The sequence below is a fragment of the Schistocerca cancellata genome, chromosome 7 (assembly GCF_023864275.1).
Source record: "Schistocerca cancellata isolate TAMUIC-IGC-003103 chromosome 7, iqSchCanc2.1, whole genome shotgun sequence".
Taxonomy (NCBI): Eukaryota; Metazoa; Arthropoda; class Insecta; order Orthoptera; family Acrididae; genus Schistocerca; species Schistocerca cancellata.
In genome coordinates this window covers 96,511,732-96,536,265 of record NC_064632.1, presented here as the reverse complement: position 1 = coordinate 96,536,265, position 24,534 = coordinate 96,511,732, and the positions used below count along the sequence as shown (strand labels likewise).

The 24,534-nt window shown below is 40.8% G+C and overlaps 1 protein-coding gene across 1 annotated transcript in view; it reads right to left on the bottom strand.

Annotated features, from left to right (window-relative positions):
- LOC126091943 (probable phenylalanine--tRNA ligase, mitochondrial) overlaps window positions 1-24,534 on the bottom strand; it is a 26,592-nt gene extending 2,058 nt beyond the window's left edge. The window contains exons 1-5 of the mRNA XM_049907274.1: window positions 23,842-24,534; window positions 3,984-4,140; window positions 618-749; window positions 220-380; window positions 27-149 (exon numbers count right to left, since the gene is read on the bottom strand). Coding sequence (XP_049763231.1) covers window positions 27-149; window positions 220-380; window positions 618-749; window positions 3,984-4,140; window positions 23,842-24,390 — 1,122 coding nt within the window. The 5' untranslated portion in view covers window positions 24,391-24,534. The remainder of the gene's footprint in view (window positions 1-26; window positions 150-219; window positions 381-617; window positions 750-3,983; window positions 4,141-23,841) is intronic.

Genomic DNA, 24,534 nt, shown 5'->3' with positions numbered 1-24,534 from the left:
TGAAATAACTGAAACAAAATTCTTACCTGCTCTATGACATCACCTCCAACAGTTCTTACCAAATCATAGAAATCATTTGGTGTGAATGAATCATCTGAAGGTAACCAGAAACTTATATCATTTGTGCACTGAGGGTATATACTTATTGGCTGAAAAATGAAGGGCAAATTAAACTGTTGTCACCAACAGGGGGAAAACGTTTCATTAGTGTTAGCTTACCTTATATTTTATTTGAGTATCAGGATCTTTCACATTGAACTGTGACAAGAAGCCAGAATCGGAGCTCCAGAAGAGACGAATGTCGGGAATGGAATATAGACACATTGCTAGTCTTTCCAGACCTAATCCAAATGCCCAGCCAATTCGGCCCTTTACTCCTGCTGCAGAATATGAAAGGACAAACTAGTTCTATGTGCAATTAGGAGTATGTAAAAAATGATGGTGACTACATACAAATACGATAACAAGGGAATGTTTTTTTTTTTTTTTTTTTTTTTTTGGAATTACTAATTAATTTTTCATTTTTACTCTGTAACCATCAAATCTTCACTTTTCAAAATTATGAATTCTGTGCAGCAGAAGAGCTATTTAGAGTTTATTTTTTAAAAATAACTTACCACTCTCTATAATTTCGTTCTCCATAATTCCACAGCCCAAAACTTCCATCCAGTTGTCATCACGTAATACCTCTAACTCCCAAGATGGGTGTGTAAAAGGAAATGTTGTATCTACCCATCTATACTGAAAGCCTGCAAAGTATATACTTAGAAGTAAAATAAGTTTCCACCTGATTTCATGTTTTGTACCTGCTTATTATCAGTACACTTCAGCCAGCTATAGTAGTAATAAAGGAATTAAACTTTTGTTTTAATTTACAAAAAGTTTAATTGAAACAATAATCTGAGCAACAATGAGAATATGATAAGTATCTTTACTAAACAAACAGATAATAATTTGGAATTTCAACCAAATTATAAGAAGATAATGAAATATGAGCTGATTAAAATATTTTTTTATACTCTTCAATAATACCAGAAGAGCTAGTAATAAAGGAAATAAGCTTACTGGAAGAAGTAAATGGTAGAGAAAATCAAAAATTGAATTACTCAATTGAGTAGGGGGAAGTATAGTAAGAATACAATAAATAGTTCCTGCAGTTGAAGTGTCATTCAATGAAAGTTAATGAATGTGGTTAGCTTCTTTTTACAAGAAAGACGAATGAAATAGCATCCATTGCAACACTATATGGCTACAAGAAGTAGTGGTGAGAAGTGTGTTCCATATTATATTCAGTTATTATACATTGAAACAGTTATGTGCAGTGATTCTCTTACTATTTAAAGATGAATTAATGGTCACAAGTTGCCTTTTGCAATTCTTCTCTGTGTATAGCTACAGTCTTAACTTTCTTCAATAAATTCAAATACTGAGAAATTTTCTTCAAAATGAAGAGTTGTTTGCATGTCCAGTATCCACTTGTAAAAAATAAAATGCATTTTGTGTGGAGAAAATGATTAGCAAGGTTACATGCTGCACTTGTAACACCTTAAACGGACTCTTATAATTTGACTGGAAGTCATGTCTTAACACTTTCATACAAGAGTCTTCATATCCGTAAGATTTTACACAGGGCATAAGTAAATATTCAGTGCAGAAATCAAAGGATTTCGAGTTCTATCAACAGATGTATGTTATGTTTAATTCTGACAGGTTAAGATCAATATTTTGAACTCTACTGTATTGGTGATGATGTGATTGTATCAGTCTGACTTATATTCTGCAGTAATAGTGTCAGGATCTTTCCCAATGATGGTAATTCAATGAAAGTGATGAAAATCATTTCATGAAATAATGATCTGCATTTTCAGTTCAGAAGAAAACACATCACCACAGTTACATATGAAAATTGCTACGAACCATTTCTCCAACAGTCACCAGTGGATAAATGATTCATATTAATTTCCAAAGTATATCAGCCACAAGATCCACTGCAAACATCACTATGTTCAATAATATCCTACAGGTTGATAGACTTCAGTATACCTACCCAAGCATCTCGAAAGAATTCAGGGGATGTAAATGAGGATGGAATTGCGTGAGATCCCGATCTATCACAAAGTGCCAGCTCACAGGATGGACAATGCACAAGCATTTGTGTCTCAGATTCAGACATGACCACATTAACATTAATGTACATATTTGTTCTTATGTGATGTCTCCCACTTCCCTGGATCTCTGAAACCTGATGGGTAAAGTGCTTCTCAACAATCTTCACAAGGAAGGAAATTGTGGATTCTGCACAGCTGCATACAATTCCAAAGAGATTGCTGGCATAGTGCAGCTTATTTGCGTAGTGTGCGTATGTGTCTGTGCACTAGCAAAGAATGAAAGATCAAAAGCTGAGCTAAAATTCAACATCTTATCTTTTTGCCCATATGGTGCTCAGCAGTACTTCTGTTGGGTGAGTGGTTATCTACATTCAAGGTTTAACTAGCCTTACACATGTATATAAAAAATCTTTCTCTCAGATTGCAGGAAACAGTTATGAAACTTGGATGTGGATACAAAATGTCCAAACTTTATTAACATATGTAATGTGATAATTTCGAAATTTTATGTCTCCATTCATCCATTTTATTTTTAGTTACAGACAACTGAAGAGAATAAGTACACTATCATGAATCTGTATGTTAGCAGTATCCATTGATTCTTAAGAGGCCTCTGCCTGCTGTTTTAAAAACTACATAAACACTACATATTTTCACAGCTCATATGTATACAATAAATCTTAATGAACTTTTTTTTGTATTTTTAGACGGTTATCAACACAGTCACAGAGAATAAAACAATGAGAACTGTTTCTTGAGTAAGGCAACAATGGTAAACATTGAGTTATGTCATTTAAATACTCAAATTTTTCCATTTGAGGTTGTATTTTGAGTCTATTACAATCAGTTTTTGAAAACTGGTAAATTCATTGATATTTGCCTTGAACCACATTAGATAAGTGTCATAAAAGAATGTTTATACGGCAGCATACAAAGTACACAACAATCTCCCTATTATCTGGGTGCTTATTATCCTGCTTGCAGATTACCTGAGCACAGTTTGGTAATTTTTGAAAAAATAAAAAGTGATGCATAAAGTTCCGTGACAAGTAAAACAAATATTTTTGATCAGAACATCAATTTCTGGTTATGAAGATGTAGAAGACAAAAAGATCATGACTGATTCAACTATGGTGCCTACGAACTATGATTTGAGCACCAAAGCAATGCACTTGTAGTGAAGAAAGAGTGTTTGGTAGAATAACAGAATGAAGACGAGTTGATCAAGGAACCCACTATTAAGCACTCCAAGGCACTGAAATGTTACTAGACTATGCAGTACGAAATTCATTCAACTGATCTATTGGTTCAAAAGAGAGATATATTTTTATGATAAACTACATTGAGGAATAAATGTATTGGGAGGGAGTAGTCAGTATCCTTAGATTCCTGAACAGACCTCTGCAGGATTTTATTTAGTTGACACCACAAATAATTCTTATTGCTCATTTTTGGACCCTTAAAACTTTATGTTACCTTGATGATAGTTCACATTAACCTATATAATCAAAAGATTGCTGTAGTGTCATTTTTCACTAAATGTTTTAAGACACTTAAGTACAGCATCCTAACATTTTGGATTGAGAAGGTGGACAAGTATCAAACACAGAGGGAGCTCTGATTTATGACTCCTTATACACATTAATAGCTACAAACATCACAACCAGCAATGCTTAATCATTGCAGGTGCTTATGACTAGAGTTTTCATGATGCCAAACTGCTTAACAGACAATACTGCCATGAACTACATTGCTTAGCCCTCCAATATAACCAATTTAACTTCTAATGTTCAATGTTTCTATATCACTCCTCAATTAATATTTTTAAATACTTATGTAAATTTAAACTGCTTTGTTGGCCTTGACAATTCCTACCTGATCCAAACAGAGTTTCTGCTAATCCTTCAAGTGTCTGTTTCAATTCATGTTCCATGTGTTTTGTAGCTGCCAAGGTATGGCACGCTTGCTTGGCTGCAGTTCTCTGACTTTTCTTTTCAAATACTGCCTGCATACTTCCCTCGTGTCTGAAAACCTGAAGAGAATCATACAATTAAATTATTATACTGCTTAGGTTGGGAGCCTACAATCTCCAATTTAAAAGAAAGAGTATTTTTTTTAATGATCATAAACAAATTTTAAAGTTGGTTCACAGTGTTACATTCAGAAACTAGCATCTGAGGAACTATGTTTCTTCAGTTAAAAAAATAAATAAATAAATGAAAAGAGGTGTGAAAAGAGGTACTGACAGATGGTTGCAAGAAATTGAGCTGTCACATTGTATGAAGTAGCAGTAATTATAACAAAATGTACAAGTTTTTTTCTCCTTCCTTCAACACCTATGTAAAGACAACAACCCATAGGTTGGTTTCAGTACAATAATTCTATACTATATACCATTCTACTGGAAGTGGTATAACTGTGGATCTTTGGTCTTGTAATCTGACACATACCCACTTACATCTGCAAGTTATATACACAACACCAAAAAGGAAGAACAGCTTGTGAATGGAGGAAGATCCACATGAATAGAAAATTAGAGAGAAGTACTTTTCAAAAAAAAAAAAGAAAGGTACCTGAGAAAGGCACCATAACCATTTTCTGTTTATTCTAGTATTCATCGCTGATTAGAATGGATATAGTGATATAGTCTTGCATTTGTTTCTATACTTTGTCATCTCTTTGTTGTGAGCATGTACGGTTGTCAACACTTTGTGCCTTATATTTGTGTTTGTGTCATTATCTATAGCCTTTCTCTCCTACACTGTTCACTGTATTAATTAGTATTTAACTGGTCTCATTAACCTCTCCATTCTTGTGCAACATATCCTGCCTTACTTAAATCATTTTACGCAGTCTGGCTGCCCAATTAATACTATTCTTTTACTTAGCATACTGTACCTCTGATCTCTTCCAGATATGAACTCTAGCTGGTCATTATTCTCAGCCCTGTCTTTCTTCTCTTTACACTAGTCTGAATTCTGTGCTGAAAGGTTGTCCCTCCTGAAAATTTTAACTTTCATATAATTGTGCTTGTCTGCAACTTGACGTGTCTTCTTCAGTGTAAGTAGAAATCTAACTTTTCCTACATCTACACTCTGCAAACCACCATGAGGTTCATGGCAGAGGGTACATCCCATTGTACCAGTTATTAGGGTTTCTTCTTGGTCCATTCACATATGGTGCTTGGGAAGAATGATTGATTTAATCCCTTTGTGCATGCAGTAATTATTCTAATTTTGTCTTCAAGATCCCTCTGTGAGTGATATGTAGGGGTTGTAGTATATTCCTACAGCACCCATTTAGAGCTGGTTATTGAAAACCTTGTTAACAGACTTTCTCGGGATAGTTTACACCTATCTTCAAGAGTTCAGTATTTCTGCAACACTCTCTCACGGATTAAACAAACCTGTAACCCTTCATGTTGCCCTTCTCTGGATACGCTCAATATCCTTGATTACACTTCCCCAGTATTCTACCAACAAACCAAAGTCTACCTGCTTTACCTACAACTGAACCTATATGATCATTCCCTTTCATGTGCCTGCAAAGTGTTACAAGTCTCATCATCTTTCTTTTTATATATATATATATATATATATATATATATATATATATATATATATATATATGGTTATAATAGAAGGAAACATTCCATGAAGGAAAAATATACCTAAAAACAAAGATGATGTGACTTACCAAATGAAAGTGCTGGCAGGTCGACAGACACACAAACGAACACAAACATACACACAAAATTCAAGCTTTCGCAACAAACTGTTGCCTCATCAGGAAAGAGGGAAGGAGAGGGAAAGACGAAAGGATGTGGGTTTTTAAGGGAGAGGGTAAGGAGTCATTCCAGTCCCGGGAGCGGAAAGACTTACCTTATGGGGAAAAAAGGACGGGTATACACTCGCACACACACACATATCCATCCACACATATACAGACACAAGCAGACATATATGTGTGGATGGATATGTGTGTGTGTGCGAGTGTATACCCGTCCTTTTTTCCCCATAAGGTAAGTCTTTCCGCTCCCGGGACTGGAATGACTCCTTACCCTCTCCCTTAAAAACCCACATCCTTTCGTCTTTCCCTCTCCTTCCCTCTTTCCTGATGAGGCAACAGTTTGTTGCGAAAGCTTGAATTTTGTGTGTATGTTTGTGTTCGTTTGTGTGTCTGTCGACCTGCCAGCACTTTCATTTGGTAAGTCACATCATCTTTGTTTTTAGGTATATATATATATATATATATATATATATATATATGGTTATAATATAAGGAAACATTCCACGTAGGAAAAATATACCTAAAAACAAAGATGATGTGACTTACCAAATGAAAGTGCTGGCAGGTCGACAGACACACAAACGAACACAAACATACACACAAAATTCAAGCTTTCGCAACAAACTGTTGCCTCATCAGGAAAGAGGGAAGGAGAGGGAAAGACGAAAGGATGTGGTTTTTAAGGGAGAGGGTAAGGAGTCATTCCAGTCCCGGGAGCGGAAAGACTTACCTTAGGGAGAAAAAAGGACGGGTATACAGTCGCACACACACACATATCCATCCACACATATACAGACACAAGCAGACATATTTAAAGACAAAGAGTTTGGGCAGAGATGTCAGTCGAGGCAGAAGTGCAGAGGCAAAGATGTTGTTGAATGACAGGTGAGGTATGAGTGGCGGCAACTTGAAATTAGCAGAGATTGAGGCCTGGTGGATAACGGGAAGAGAGGATATATTGAAGGGCAAGTTCCCATCTCCGGAGTTCGGATAGGCTGGTCTTAGTGGGAAGTATCCAGATAACCCGGACGGTGTAACACTGCGCCAAGATGTGCTGGCCGTGCACCAAGGCATGTTTAGCCACAGGGTGATCCTCATTACCAACAAACACTGTCTGCCTGTATCCATTCATGCGAATGGACAGTTTGTTGCTGGTCATTCCCACATAGAATGCATCACAGTGTAGGCAGGTCAGTTGGTAGATCACGTGGGTGCTTTCACACGTGGCTCTGCCTTTGATTGTGTACACCTTCCGGGTTACAGGACTGGAGTAGGTGGTGGTGGGAGGGTGCATGGGACAGGTTTTACACCGGGGGCGGTTACAAGGATAAGAGCCAGAGGGAGGGGAAGGTGGTTTGGGGATTTCATAGGGATGAACTAAGAGGTTACGAAGGTTAGGTGGACGGCGGAAAGACACTCTTGGTGGAGTGGGGAGGATTTCATGAAGGATGGATCTCATTTCAGGGCAGGATTTGAAGAAGTCGTATCCCTGCTGGAGAGCCACATTCAGAATCTGATCCAGTCCCGGAAAGTATCCTGTCACAAGTGGGGCACTTTTGTGGTTCTTCTGTGGGAGGTTCTGGGTTTGAGAGGATGAGGAAGTGGCTCTGGTTATTTGCTTCTGTACCAGGTCGGGAGGGTAGTTGCGGGATGCGAAAGCTGTTGTCAGGTTGTTGGTGTAATGCTTCAGGGATTCCGGACTGGAGCAGATTCGTTTGCCACGAAGACCTAGGCTGTAGGGAAGGGACCGTTTGGTGTGGAATGGGTGGCAGCTGTCGTAATGGAGGTACTGTTGCTTGTTGGTGGGTTTGATGTGGACAGACGTGTGAAGCTGGCCATTGGACAGGTGAAGGTCAACATCAAGGAAAGTGGCATGGGATTTGGAGTAGGACCAGGTGAATCTGATGGAACCAAAGGAGTTGAGGTTGGAGAGGAAATTCTAGAGTTCTTCTTCACTGTGAGTCCAGATCATGAAGATGTCATCAATAAATCTGTACCAAACTTTGGGTTGGCAGGCCTGGGTAACCAAGAAGGCTTCCTCTAAGCGACCCATGAATAGGTTGGCGTACGAGGGGGCTATCCTGGTACCCATGGCTGTTCCCTTTAATTGTTGGTATGTCTGGTCTTCAAAAGTGAAGAAGTTGTGGGTCAGGATGAAGCTGGCTAAGGTAATGAGGAAAGAGGTTTTAGGTAGGGTGGCAGGTGATCGGCGTGAAAGGAAGTGCTCCATCGCAGCGAGGCCCTGGACGTGCAGGATATTTGTGTATAAGGAAGTGGCATCAATGGTTACAAGGATGGTTTCTGGGGGTAACGGATTGGGTAAGGATTCCAGGCGTTCGAGAAAGTGGTTGGTGTCTTTGATGAAGGATGGGAGACTGCATGTAATGGGTTGAAGGTGTTGATCTACGTAGGCTGAGATACGTTCTGTAACCAGCTACAATGGGGCAGCCGGGATGATTGGGTTTGTGAATTTTAGGAAGAAGGTAGAAGGTAGGGGTGCGGGGTGTCGGTGGGGTCAGGAGGTTGATGGAGTCAGGTGAAAGGTTTTGTAGGGGGCCTAAGGTTCTGAGGATTCCTTGAAGCTCTGCCTGGACATCAGGAATGGGATTACCTTGGCAACCTTTGTATGTGGTGTTGTCTGAAAGCTGACGCAGTCCCTCAGCCACATACTCCCGACGATCAAGTACCACAGTCGTGGAACCCTTGTCCGCCGGAAGAATGACGATGGACCGGTCAGCCTTCAGATCACGGATAGCCTGGGCTTCAGCAGTGGTGATGTTGGGAGTAGGATTAAGGTTTTTTAAGAAGGATTGAGAGGCAAGGCTGGAAGTCAGAAATTCCTGGAAGGTTTGGAGAGGGTGATTTTGAGGAAGAGGAGGTGGGTCCCGCTGTGACGGAGGACGGAACTGTTCCAGGCAGGGTTCAATTTGGATAGTCTTGGGGAGTTGGATCATTAGGGGTAGGATTAGGATCATTTTTCTTCGTGGCAAAGTGATACTTCCAGCAGAGAGTACGAGTGTAGGACAGTAAATCTTTGACGAGGGCTGTTTGGTTGAACCTGGGAGTGGGGCTGAAGGCGAGGCCTTTGAGAAGGACAGAGATTTCGGATTGGGAGAGAGGTTTGGAGGAAAGGTTAACTACTGAATTAGGGTGTTGTGGTACCAGAACGTATCTCTGCCTACGTAGATCAACACCTTCAACCCATTACATGCAGTCTCCCATCCTTCATCAAAGACACCAACCACTTTCTCGAACGCCTGGAATCCTTACCCAATCCGTTACCCCCAGAAACCATCCTTGTAACCATTGATGCCACTTCCTTATACACAAATATCCTGCACGTCCAGGGCCTCGCTGCGATGGAGCACTTCCTTTCACGCCGATCACCTGCCACCCTACCTAAAACCTCTTTCCTCATTACCTTAGCCAGCTTCATCCTGACCCACAACTTCTTCACTTTTGAAGACCAGACATACCAACAATTAAAGGGAACAGCCATGGGTACCAGGATGGCCCCCTCGTACGCCAACCTATTCATGGGTCGCTTAGAGGAAGCCTTCTTGGTTACCCAGGCCTGCCAACCCAAAGTTTGGTACAGATTTATTGATGACATCTTCATGATCTGGACTCACAGTGAAGAAGAACTCCAGAATTTCCTCTCCAACCTCAACTCCTTTGGTTCCATCAGATTCACCTGGTCCTACTCCAAATCCCATGCCACTTTCCTTGATGTTGACCTTCACCTGTCCAATGGCCAGCTTCACACGTCCGTCCACATCAAACCCACCAACAAGCAACAGTACCTCCATTACGACAGCTGCCACCCATTCCACATCAAACAGTCCCTTCCCTACAGCCTAGGTCTTTGTGGCAAACGAATCTGCTCCAGTCCGGAATCCCTGAAGCATTACACCAACAACCTGACAACAGCTTTCGCATCCCGCAACTACCCTCCCAACCTGGTACAGAAGCAAATAACCAGAGCCACTTCCTCATCCTCTCAAACCCAGAACCTCCCACAGAAGAACCACAAAAGTGCCCCACTTGTGACAGGATACTTTCCGGGACTGGATCAGATTCTGAATGTGGCTCTCCAGCAGGGATACGACTTCCTCAAATCCTGCCCTGAAATGAGATCCATCCTTTATGAAATCCTCCCCACTCCACCAAGAGTGTCTTTCCGCCGTCCACCTAACCTTCGTAACCTCTTAGTTCATCCCTATGAAATCCCCAAACCACCTTCCCCTCCCTCTGGCTCCTACCCTTGTAACCGCCCCCGGTGTAAAACCTGTCCCATGCACCCTCCCACCATCACCTACGCCAGTCCTGTAACCCGGAAGGTGTACACAATCAAAGGCAGAGCCACGTGTGAAAGCACCCAAGTGATCTACCAACTGACCTGCCTACACTGTGATGCATTCTATGTGGGAATGACCAGCAACAAACTGTCCATTCGCATGAATGGACACAGGCAGACAGTGTTTGTTGGTAATGAGGATCACCCTGTGGCTAAACATGCCTTGGTGCTCAGCCAGCACATCTTGGCGCAGTGTTACACCGTCCAGGTTATCTGGATACTTCCCACTAACACCAGCCTATCCGAACTCCGGAGATGGGAACTTGCTCTTCAATATATCCTCTCTTCCCATTATCCACCAGGCCTCAATCTCCGCTAATTTCAAGTTGCCGCCACTCATATCTCACCTGTCATTCAACAACATCTTTGCCTCTGCACTTCTGCCTCGACTGACATCTCTGCCCAAACTCTTTGTCTTTAAATATGTCTGCTTGTGTCTGTGTATGTGTGGATGGATATGTGTGTGTGTGCGACTGTATACCCGTCCTTTTTTCCCCCTAAGGTAAGTCTTTCCGCTCCCGGGACTGGAATGACTCCTTACCCTCTCCCTTAAAACCCACATCCTTTCGTCTTTCCCTCTCCTTCCCTCTTTCCTGATGAGGCAACAGTTTGTTGCGAAAGCTTGAATTTTGTGTGTATGTTTGTGTTCGTTTGTGTGTCTGTCGACCTGCCAGCACTTTCATTTGGTAAGTCATTTGGTATATATATATATATATATATATTTTTTTTTTTTTTTTTTAGAGGCTAATGTCAAAATATCCGAACTGGTAAACAGTGGTGGACAAGAGGTTTGCGAACTGACACTGCTTATTGCCCGAACTGCCCATTTCTGAGCCAAAAAATCCTTTCAGAGTGGGAAGAGTTATCCCAAAATAAAATATCATATGACATAAGCGAATTAAAATAAGCAAAGTAGACTAATTTTCATGTCGAATGATCACTTACTTCAGATACCATTCGAATAGTAAAAATGGCAGCATTAAGTTTCTAAATAAGATCCTGAATATGGGCTTTCCACAACAGTTTACTATCTATATGAACACCTCGAAAATTGAACTGCTTAGTTTCACTAATCATATGCCCATTCTATGAAATCAAAATGTCAGGTTTTGTTGAATTGTGTGTCAGAAACAGTAAAAACTGAGTCTCACTGAGCAATAGTTTATTTTCTACAAGGCTTGAACTTATATCATGAACTGCACTATTTGAAGTCGAGCCAGTGTTGCACACAATGCCCTTTACTGTCATCAGCAAACAGAAACATTTTAGAGTTACCCATATACTAGAGGGCATATCATTTATATAAATAAGGAACGACATTTTGCTGTCTGTTAAAGTAAGAGGCGAACCAATTGTGATCTACTTCCTGTATTCTGTAATGGTCCAACTTCTGGAGCAATATTTTGTGATCAACACAAACAAACACCTTAGTTAAGTAAAAAAATATATGCCTAGCGTTCAAAACCTTTTGTTCAACTCATCCAGTACCTCACAGAGACAAGAGAATACAGCATTTTTAGTTGTTAAATGACTCCTAAAGCCGAACTGTAGATTTGATAGCATATTGTGTGATACAAAATGATCAATTATCCTTACATACACAGCCTTTCCAATATCTTTAGCAAACACTGATGGCATAGAAATAGGTCTAAAATTGTCTGCATTACCCCCTTACTCCCTTTTTATAAAGCAGCTTTACTACCGAGTACTTTAATCATTCAGGAAACTGACCATTCCTAAAGGAAATATTACAAATATGGCTAAATACAGGGCTAACATGTGCAGCACAGTACTTCAGTATTCTGGTAGGTACTCCATCTTATCCATGGGAGTCCTTAGTCTTCAGTGATTTAATTATTGACTCAATCTCCCCCTTGTCTGTATCACAGATGAGTATTTCATACATAAATCTCGGAAAGGCATTTGCCAAGAGAATTTTATGATTCCCTGGAGAAACTAAATTTTTATTTAATTCACCAGCAATGCTCAGAAAATGATTGTTAAATACTGTACATATATCTGATTTATCAGTAACAGAAATATTTTTACTACAAACTGACTTTATATCACCGACCTTGTGCTGCTGACCAGACACATCCTTCACAACTGACCACAGGGTTTTAATCTTATCCTGTGAATTAGCTATTCTATTTGCATATCACATACTCTTTGCCTTCCTAATAACATTTTAAGCACCTTACAGTACTGTTTGTAATGGGTTACTGTAACTTGATTGTGACTACTTTTAACATTTTGATATAATTCCCGCTTTGTTCTACATGATAGCCTTATCCCACTAGTCAGTCACCCAGGCTGCCTTTTCCTGCTAGTATACTGTCTAGAATGTTTTAATGGAAAGCAACTCTCAAAGAGAATGATAAGGAAAGCATTTATATTTGTCCTCCGCATTATCAGCACTATAAACATCCTGCCAGTCTTGTTCCTTGAAGAGGTTTAAAAAACTATTGCTGTTGGATTAACTTTCCTACATAGTTTGTAATTATATGTGACATTTGTTAGCACAAAAGCCTTTCAGTGTTAAAATTTGTGTATCATTGTCTGAAAGGCCATTCACCTTTTCACTAAAAGAAGGCCCATCTAGTAATGAAGAATGAACAAAAATATAGGGTTATTACAAATGATTGAAGCGATTTCACAGCTCTACAATAATTTTATTATTTGAGATATTTTCACAATGCTTTGCTCACACATACAAAAACTCAAAAAGTTTTTTTAGGCATTCACAAATGTTCGATATGTGCCCCTTTAGTGATTTGGCAGACATCAAGTCGATAATCAAGTTCCTCCCACACTTGGCGCAGCATGTCCCCATCAATGAGTTTGAAAGCATCGTTGATGCGAGATTGCAGTTCTGGCACGTTTCTTGGTAGAGGAGGTTTCAACACCGAATCTTTCACATAACCCCACAGAAAGAAATCGCATGGGGTTAAGTCGGGAGAGCGTGGAGGCCATGACATGAATTGCTGATCATGATCTCCACCACGACCGATCCATCTGTTTTCCAATCTCCTGTTTAAGAAATGCCGAACATCATGATGGAAGTGCGGTGGAGCACCATCCTGTTGAAAGATGAAGTCGGCGCTGTCGGTCTCCAGTTCTGGCATGAGCCAATTTTCCGCAGGCTACGCGTGAAACTTGCCCACACGCGTTCAACCGTTTCTTCGCTCACTGCAAGCCGACCCGTTGATTTCCCCTTACAGAGGCATCCAGAAGCTTTAAACTGCGCATACCATCGCCGAATGGAGTTAGCAGTTGGTGGATCTTTGTTGAACTTCGTCCTGAAGTGTCTTTGGACTGTTATGACTGACTGATGTGAGTGCATTTCAAGCACGACATACGCTTTCTCGGCTCCTGTCGCCATTTTGTCTCACTGCGCTCTCGAGCGCTCTGACGGCAGAAACCTGAAGTGCGGCTTCAGCCGAACAAAACTTTATGAGTTTTTCTAAGTATCTGTAGTGTGTCGTGACCATGTCAATGAATGGAGCTACAGTGAATTTATGAAATCGCTTCAATCATTTGTAATAGCCCTGTATTGTCTATGGCTGTGCTACTGATCCCCTGCACACTTGTTAAAAAAAAAAAAAAACACAGTCTGCATCAGATCATATGAATTTAGATCTACCAACATATTTTTTCTTGCACAATCAAATACAAACTTAACACTGAAGTCACCACATCTAACTAATTTCTGGTACTTCCTACAAAGTGAATAATGAACCATCTCTAGCTTTAGCAGAAATGCTCTGAAGTTAGAGTTAGGGGACCTATAAATATCAAAAATTAGAAGGTTAGTTTCACAAAAATCAACTGCCCCGGCACAAAATTTAAATATCTGTTCAGTGCAGTGCCGTGATATGTCCATGGACTCAAATGGAATACTGTTTTTTACGTACATTGCTACTCCCCTACTCTGCAAGAACTCCTTGAAAAACAGCCAGTTAATCTGTATCCTGGTAAAGCAAGTTTCTGAACTGGTAAATTATTTAAGTTATGCTACAATATACCAATAATTTCAGAGTCAACGTCTATAAGCAGTTCACTAACTTTATCTCTAATAACTCTTATATTTTGATCAAATATGCTAATTCCTTCTCCACTTGAGAACATGACATCCTCTGAAGGTGATTATGTAGTTAGAGGGACTTCCTTTAAGCAGGTGCTTTGAGAAGGTGCAGCTCTAAGACCAACTACTCTTTTTGTTGTGCCTATCACGACAGCATCTCCGCTGTATGGTGAGTAGCAACTTTCCTTCTCTAATATTGTCAACTGCTACAGGAATTTTTCCATGAGTGATCCCACCACCACCCACTACACTGTCACCTATAAGCATTGGCAGCCTCCCATTCCCATACCTACTGCCTGGTGAAACACAATCTAGTGATACACTCAGCTGACACCACTGCAATGTGACCCATGCTCTCTACCATCAGTGCCTTCTCCCCATGTTAACACGCATAACAGATTCATTTAGATGAGGCTCATCATGACACTGAAACAGTTGCATGAAATGAACGTTAGAGCCACCAGTTTGAGTAGCTACATTTACCAGGTCACCACCTACATCATGTTCCCCATCCCTATCAAGACTATTCCCTGCTCCACCCACTATCACAAATCTGATCCTCCTTCATAAAACTCATACATAACTCCCCTATGCTGTCAGTCACCTGAGCCAACCCTGCACTACGCTTCACAATGCTGGCGAGTTAGTATTCACTCCCCAACACTTCCTGCAACAGGCGGCCCACACCTCTACCATGTGAACTACCTAGCAGCAGAACCTTCTTCTTTCTGTTAGACTTTGCAACTGATTTAAGCCTCCGAACTGCTGAGGACTGCTGCATGTTTCCTACACCTACAACTAAAAGAGGCTCCTTTCCACTCAACTCTTGACAGTCGATCAAATCTATTGCATATACACAAAGTACAACTGTCTGAATTGAATACCTCCTCCTCCTAGCTGCCTTCTTGCCAACTGCCAGTTCCCATTCCCCAGCACCCTTCACTCTCCTCAACCTATCTAGTTCCTTCTTTGGGTACTGCAACTGCACCTGATGGGCACAGATTTTATGCTCCTGCTCCTCTATCAATTTATTTCTACTATAAATTCTGCATTCCCAGGAGAGGATCTCGCTAGAATTCCCACTGGGTTCCCCACTGTAACCCCCCCCCCCCCCAATGAAAATACACTCCTGGAAATTGAAATAAGAACACCGTGAATTCATTGTCCCAGGAAGGGGAAACTTTATTGACACATTCCTGGGGTCAGATTCATCACATGATCACACTGACAGAACCACAGGCACATAGACACAGGCAACAGAGCATGCACAATGTCGGCACTAGTACAGTGTATATCCACCTTTAGCAGCAATGCAGGCTGCTATTCTCCCATGGAGACGATCGTAGAGATGCTGGATGTAGTCCTGTGGAACAGCTTGCCATGCCATTTCCACCTGGCGCCTCAGTTGGATCAGTGTTCGTGCTGGACGTGCAGACCGCGTGAGACGACGCTTCATACAGTCCCAAACATGCTCAATGGAGGACAGATCCGGAGATCTTGCTGGCCAGGGTAGTTGACTTACACCTTCTAGAGCACGTTGGGTTGCACGGTATACATGCGGACGTGCATTGTCCTGTTGGAACAGCAAGTTCCCTTGCCGGTCTAGGAATGGTAGAACGATGGGTTCGATGACGGTTTGGATGTACCGTGCACTATTCAGTGTCCCCTCGACGATCACCAGTGGTGTACGGCCAGTGTAGGAGATCGCTCCCCACACCATGATGCCGGGTGTTGGCCCTGTGTGCCTCGGTCGTATGCAGTCCTGATTGTGGCGCTCACCTGCACGGCGCCAAACACGCATACGACCATCATTGGCACCAAGGCAGAAGCGACTCTCATCGCTGAAGACGACACGTCTCCATTCGTCCCTCCATTCACGCCTGTCGCGACACCACTGGAGGCGGGCTGCACGATGTTGGGGCGTGAGCGGAAGACGGCCTAACGGTGTGCGGGACCGTAGCCCAGCTTCATGGAGACGGTTTCGAATGGTCCTCGCCGATACCCCAGGAGCAACAGTGTCCCTAATTTGCTGGGAAGTGGCGGTGCGGTCCCCTAAGGCACTGCGTAGGATCCTACGGTCTTGGCGTGCATCCGTGCTTCGCTGCGGTCCGGTCCCAGGTCGACGGGCACGTGCACCTTCCGCCGACCACTGGCGACAACATCGATGTACTGTGGAGACCTCACGCCCCACGTGTTGAGCAATTCGGCGGTACGTCCACCCGGCCTCCCGCATGCCCACTATACGCCCTCGCTCAAAGTCCGTCAACTGCACATACGGTTCACGTCCACGCTGTCGCGGCATGCTACCAGTGTTAAAGACTGCGATGGAGCTCCGTATGCCACGGCAAACTGGCTGACACTGACGGCGACGGTGCACAAATGCTGCGCAGCTAGCGCCATTCGACGGCCAACACCGCGGTTCCTGGTGTGTCCGCTGTGCCGTGCGTGTGATCATTGCTTGTACAGCCCTCTCGCAGTGTCCTGAGCAAGTATGGTGGGTCTGACACACCGGTGTCAATGTGTTCTTTTTTCCATTTCCAGGAGTGTACTTTGAACAAATCCCACACCACAACCCACTACTCACAAACCTACGACAGAGCCCACACTTCTCACTCGTGGTAAAATTTTACAGTTATCTTATGCAGCTCCTTTCAGACAGTACTTCATTATAGATAACTGCATCATCTGCAAAAAGCCTGATTTTAGTATTAATATTGTCTGCAAGGTCATTAATGCTTTTCTGAAACCAAGAAACCCAGCATCTACCAGACTGCCTTGATCGAAAGCATTCAGTATGTCATGTGAGAAAAGTGTGAGCTTGGTTTCACATTATCGATATTTTCGAAAACCATGCTGGTCAACATTGAGGAGGTCATTCTCTTCAAGATACCACAACACGTTTGAGCTCTGAACATGTTCTAAGATTCTACAACAAATCGATTCAAGGATATTGGAAGGTAGTTTTGGGGATCACTTCTTGTAGATGGGTGTCGACTGTGCCTTTTTCCAAGAACTGGGCAGGTTTTTTTGTTCGAGAGATCTATGATAGATTATAGTTAGAAGACGGGCTAACTCAGCCACAAATTCAGTATAGAATCTGACAAGGGTTCCATCAGACCCTGGAGTTTTGTTCAATTTTAATGATTTCAGCTGTTTCTCAGCACCACTGACACTAGTACCTACTTCAGTGGAATGAGGCTTAGATTGGGGTAATTCACCTGGGTTTTCCTTTACAAAGGAACATTTTAAAACAGTTAAGCATTTCAGCTTTTGCTTCACTACCCTCAATTGCAATTCCTGTCTCGTTCACTACGGACTGAACACTAACTTTGGTCCCACTAACAGCCTTTGCATACGACCAGAATTTCTTTGAGTTCTGTGAAAGATCACTTAACAATATTCTGCTATGGTAGTCACTGAAGGCATCACATATAACTCTCTTGACAACCAAATGCCTTTCATTCAGCATCTCCCTTCTGCAGCCCTGTACTTTGTTTTACACCTATTATGCAGTAATCTCTGTTTCTTCAAAAGTTTCTTAACAGTACTGTCTGCCACAGAGGTTCCCTTCTAATACAAATTGTTCTGATGGGTACATATCTATCTTGTGCATGGTCTATTATTTTTTTAAACCTGAGACAGAGATCCTCTTCATGCTACTGCCCTGTGCTGAAAGTTTCAAGTTCTTCATTGAGATATGGCACTACGGATTTTTCATCCAGTTTATTGAACATATACATCTTTCTGCTTGTTTAAGTTGTCCTTTGTACTTTGGTAAACATTGCTGCCACAACCGCGTCATGGTCACTGATGCCAGTTTCAATGTGGACATCCTCACAGATCCAATATATTTCCATCATGAGTGTGGTTCCTAACTATCTGATCTAGGTAGTTTTTAGACAGGCATTTAGTACCGTTACACAGAATGTCTTAACAAGCCCACCAATAACAAAACTGTAATTTTTCAATTAATTGTTGGATGAAAGTCTCCACAATGATTACAGTATGACTGGGAAACTTACATACAAGTGATGTGAGGTGTTCTCTAAATTTTTTGGTTAGATGAGGAGATGAGTGTGGTGGGCGATAGAAGGATCCAATTATTTATGCCCCCCCCCCCCCCTCCCCGATATTGAGTCTTGCCCAAACAATCTCACATGAAGCTTCAATTTCTATCTTGGTGAATTTGAGTTTCTCGTCTACTGCGATAAATACACCACCTCCATTCTCCATCTGTCTATCCTTTTTATGTGCACTTAAATTTTACCCAAAAGTCTCACTGCTATAACTTTCCGGTTTTACAGCTTTCTGTACCTAGTATTATGTAAGCTTCACTGCTTTTCATGAGCTCTTCAAACTGTTGGCACTTTGTTGCAAAAGCTAGTTACCATTAGTATTTTAATACTCTCACCTGTGGAGGCATTTCTTTTGTCCTTACACTGATACTTCTGGGTTTCCTACAGCTATCATCATCTGGATGAATTGCCTAATCTAAAATATCCAATGTGCACCCTACATACAGTCAGCTGCCTGAGTAGCAGCTTCTGATGTGTAGTGCACAACTGACCCATTTTGGGGGACCCACAGTTCTCAACTCTATGGTGCAAGTCCAGGAAGTCACAGCCTAGCTGTCACAGAACTTTCAATGTCTCTGGTTCATTCCTCCCACTTGACTCAGAACCATAGGGCCACGATCAGTTCTGGGGACAATGCTGCAAATTATGAGCACCAATGAAACTCCACGCACAAGGCTGGTCTTCCCAACCTTCTCTGCCTGTCACAGTAATGACCCGAGAATGACCTCAGGGCTCAGACGACAGCACTATTTGTTCCAATGAGCACCACAATTTGCAGTTGGTTGTACACTGTTCCCTCAAAGGTAGCTGGAATACATCTTCAACATGTTGAATGGGGACCCCAGGCATACACACTGACTGCACCTGGTGCCCTTTCCTTGCTGTCATTTCCCTGAGGGGTACCATCATTCGCCATATGTTTGAACTGTCAACGATTAATGGACCTCTATCCTGTTGTGTTTGCCTCCTCCTGACACCAGAAAAACAGCTTTCCCCAAAACAGGTGAAGTGTGTCCCGCTGGCTCAGTTTCAGTGAAAGACAGCGTATCAAACTTATTGGTCAGGGGGATTGGTACAATGCCCTGAGTCCTCCCTGGTCCCCGTCCACCCTGTACAGGATGCCTAGATCTACCATTAACATGCCACTTGCAGTCAAGTGTATGAGTAATGACAAATCTTGTATTTTCTGCACAGGAGACACGACCCATGGGAGTGAGGGGATAGTAATTGAGGTACCTCTGCTACCGGTATGACAGGTACTCGACTCTCGGGAGCTCTTCCAACACACCAATTTGCAGCAGCTGCCAATTGTTTGGCAGTAGTCAGGGCGATTTCCAGCTTTTTATGAGCGTCAACCAACTCTTCCCATGTTTGAGAACAGCATTCACAGTGGAACTGTGTTTTGGCTGGTGCAATGTATTACAAAGCAGTGAACAAATAGCTTTAAATTAAGCCCATTGATTGTCTGTCAATCTGCTGAGCTAAAAATTTGGTAGCCTAACTACCTATAAGAATTTAACCAAATGCATAAAACAAGATTTCTACTAATGCAAAACAATGAAGAAGGTTGCACAGAACAGACTAATGTGGAGAACTGCATGAAACCACTGTTGAATCTATAATGTTGTGCACGTTTATGCACTAAAATCTCGCCTTATTAGTTTTTTCACAATCACCTGTGCACTTGGTTTTGAAGACATTAAGCATTAACTGCCAATCTCTGTACTTAACTCACATTCCATTAGTTTTTCATTTCTCATTACATTTCACACTGAAGATTTTCTTCATGACCCATAAATGCTGTTTGACTTCTGAAACTGATATTAAAAAGTATGTACTTTTGTGAGTTTAAAAAGTTATTCATACACCAGTGACATAGAATGCACGAAGGGACACTGAATTAGATGTTAGCCATTACATGTCCATCACATTGATTAGTTTACAGAATCATACACTAAAGCTTGCTAAAAATACATTATTAAAATACACTGAAATCCTTCTGTCCAAAACTATGTTTTTAATGTTGTTTAGCAGTTCCTATTGTATTCTGTAAACGTTTTAATGCTTATCACCACCAAGTTGAAGCAGATTTACATTTGGCTTTTCTCATCCTCAAAGCAGGTCTGAGCAACCTACCCTACCTTTTAACCTTCCCCAACATACTACCCTTCTCTCCTCCCTGAAGAATAAGCTAATAATTCAGTACGCTAGTCATGTACTTTTATGTTTGTTTATCAACAGTATTAAATATTTTGCCTCCTAAATGTAAGTACTGGGCAGAAATTCTATCTTGTAATTTCACACAGTCACATTTACAAAAAAGTAACAAGTTAATAACAGGTAAGTAAATCTGGATTCAATAAGCACCAAATTCAATAAGTTATCTTACTCCAGAGAAAATCACAGCTACAAATAGTAAACAATACACTCACGGGCAATTGCCTTACCAAGGCTTGCAAAGCAAATTATTTGTTTATCAAATGGATACATTACATGCTGAGGGATACTGTGACCCTGGTAATTAACATTCAGATTAAATAACTACAGGTCACACACAATGTGATCAAGTCTAATGAGTTAATCCTGACATAGGGAATAAAACTGTGTGCAACCCGTGGCTGTTTTATTTGAATAGAATTGATTTGCGACTTCCATTTCAAGAACATGAGTATAATCATTATTCTTTCAGTTTCAAATATGCTTCTAATAAAAGATGGTAACTTTGTGCTAAAAGTCGGGGCCACCACTGGCCCAATTTTCATAAAAGAGTAGGCCTATCTAAAGTAGTGCCCACTTGAAAGTAAGTAGCACTATAGGTGACTCTCCCTTGTGGGAAACCTGCCAAACAATTTTGACAGTGCGTATGACTTCAGCAGTTTTATCTACAATGTCTGTCATACCTGATAACACTAATAAAATTCTGGAAGAATTGGACATTTACAGTAATCTCAGCAGTAAATGCCTTGACAGTATAGGTTACCAAATTCTAACTCTGGAATGTATTGTATCAATGGCAGTTTATGTGGGATGAAACTGGTATAAGAGAAATTTGTAATACAGCAGTTATTAATTATGCATTTATTTCTCATTTTATTCAACAGGCTCACAGTAACACTGTCATATAACCAAGGAACGCCTCATTACACTCCGCGAATAATAATTGAAAATATAATAAGATGTCCATTTCAAATCAAACACCAAGGAAAAAACAAACCAGGATGACTGACACCGTAACAGTCCTGAATAATACCTACAGAAGCTATACAGAATGAACCAGAACTGCACTGACAAACTTTCAGAGGTGGTAGTATGGACCAAAACAGTAAAACTGGCTACTAAACATATGCTTTAAAACACATATCCTAAGAGAGCCATCAGCTTTTGTTCAGAAGAGGAGGTGTTTCACAGCAGCAAAGCGGAACAAGTGCTTATAGTTCTGAAGATATACATTTTGGAGCCCACATTTATTCGGCATTTTTTCTCATTTTGGTCCATACTACCACCTCTGAAAGATCATTGGCAGAGTTCTGGTTTACCCTGTATAGCTTCTGTTGGGACGATTCAGTAATGTTACCTGGTCAATCATCCTAGTCTTTTTTAAAGAACCACTGGTATGCCTGTGGAAAATATGAGTTCATCAAAACCTAAAATACATGGTTTATTACTAAAAACTGTCAACACTTACAGAACAGGGTCTATCGAAGGTAACACCTCTGAATAACTTACAAGACTGTGCTCCATATACAAAGTTCATTTCTTTATCTCTTGCTCACAGAATAATGTTTGAAGCAAGTGCCTTTCATTAGTAATAAATCTTGTGAGAAAGTATGAACTGACAAACAACTGCATAAATGGCCTTTACATCAAGTGTTTGAGCTAAAAATATCATCTGTGCCTGAAACAAGTCGCCAAAAATAATACCCCATATGACATGCACTAATGAGTGTTCAGAGTAAACAAGCTTCAGCATGTCGCAGACTTATATGGTGTGCAGCATTTTATACAAGGAGCTGCACATTTATGCATTAAATTACAAAAGATACATCACATGACAGAGCTACCCATGTATCTTCAGTCCTAAGAATCTTGTACGTCTATTTGTCTTGTCAGTATTGTAAGAAAAATAAACACTCGTTACTAAATGACATGTGCAAATCTGACATACAATCTGTAAAATGTTTCTTCAATGCCTGGTTCTCTACTTCCAAATCAACAGAATATGAAAGACTTCATACTGTTATTGTTTTATACCTGCCTTTTGTGTCTGTCCACTGACAACCTAGGCAACACTGTGTGCAATAGACTGCAATGTCAATTTTTAAGTAAAAGTGTTTCATTTTATTGTATTGTGTTCTGGCTGTTTGTGCTAGATGAAGCATTGCTTACACCTCATTCTTGCAAAAGGAATCTCAGTACAACATTTATAGGTCAGCTGTGTATTAGACGGAGGCCACTTACTCTCGATTCCTAGTCTATATGCCCACATGAGCTGACATCCTCTGCTCCACACATCCAGACACTCTTACCACTCATAGTTTTTAAAAAATCTGTATTTGTTTTTATGTCTCCTGAGAATCAACTTATCAAAACTGTATTGCAATAAATGTTGACATGACTCCTCAAAGCCTAAAGTCTTTAAGTCAATTCTATGGCTCATTTTAATGTAGAAATAAATGAGACAAAACAAATTTTTTCACTCTACAGCATAATCATGTACACTGTTCTGAAAGTACCTGGAATATTAAAACTACATGCCACACAAAGACCATTATACAGAATCTTAATCTTTGCACAAAATGCTCAATTACAAACTGGCAAATGTGAAGAATTAATATATCTGTGATACCAGACCTAACATTTTAAACACGGTTTGTCTCCTCTAGAACTTTAATGTGTAGCATTTGGTACATAGCAAAAATCCATTCCATTATTCACTTGGTTGAGTTATGTATTTATTTACGAATATTGTTACTTCAGAGCAATGAGAAACATAGGCTGACAAAAACTTCTAAATCTAGCTTCCTCAATATCTATAATCGTGAGCACGCAAAAAAGATGATGACGTACACAGTAAATGATTACTATTCAGCTTTTTCCTTTCATTAATGTCATTCGCATAATTCATTATAATGCAATTCTGTTTGGAGGTATCAATACAGATATATGATTGTTGGAGACAAACACATGCAAAGTAAAGCTTAGTGCTAAATACTGCATGCTAGAGTGTGGCAAATATTTGAAATGGATGTGTTGGACAATACAGAACGGTCTTAAAACCCTTGTATTCCAAATGACATCAAAAATGACTATCGTACATTTTCAATTATGTTACCTATGTTTATTTCATGGTGTAATACTGTTTTTTTTTTCTTTTTTCCCCACCAGAACTGTCAGTGTACGAAAACTATTACATTACTGCATACTCACTTCTTCAGGAGTGCATATCCTGACAGCATCGACTTGGTGAAACGCCGGATAATGTTTTGAATCTATTTCATCTCTACGATATACATCACCTATAATTAGGAAATTGTTTAGACCACTGCCAATAAGTTCAGATTGGTGGGCTGTAGTGTGTGCTCGCAATAAATTGCTTCTGTTTATATAGTAACAATCACTTTTTTGCCGGCTGGGGTGGTCATGTGGGACAAGAAGGCTGTCAAAATTCTGTTCGACGGTAACCACAGGGCTTAAATCATCGAATACGGCGAACAAAGGATTTCCCCTCCGTCCCACGAATGTCTTATACATATAGTTCACAATGCGCTTCTTGACTAAATGCAAAGGATGACCTGGTTGAGAATGTAAGTTTTTTCCTATATAAGATAGAACTTTGGGCGTTACATTTGTCCACTCATCTCGACTATATGATTTTCCCTTTATTTCGATGTTTGAGAGTGGTTTAGTTTCATTTACTGTAGAAAACGAACATCGTATCGGTGATGTCGGGAAAAAGCTAGTTAATTTTCGCACCATTTCTTGTACGGGACAGAGACATAAACACCACTTCCACTTCAATACAACACCTTACATCCCCTCATAATATGAGAACGAGACACATATGTTTACATCCACACCAGCGTTACCACCTCGGAAAATGAAAACACTCCAGAGAAGGAC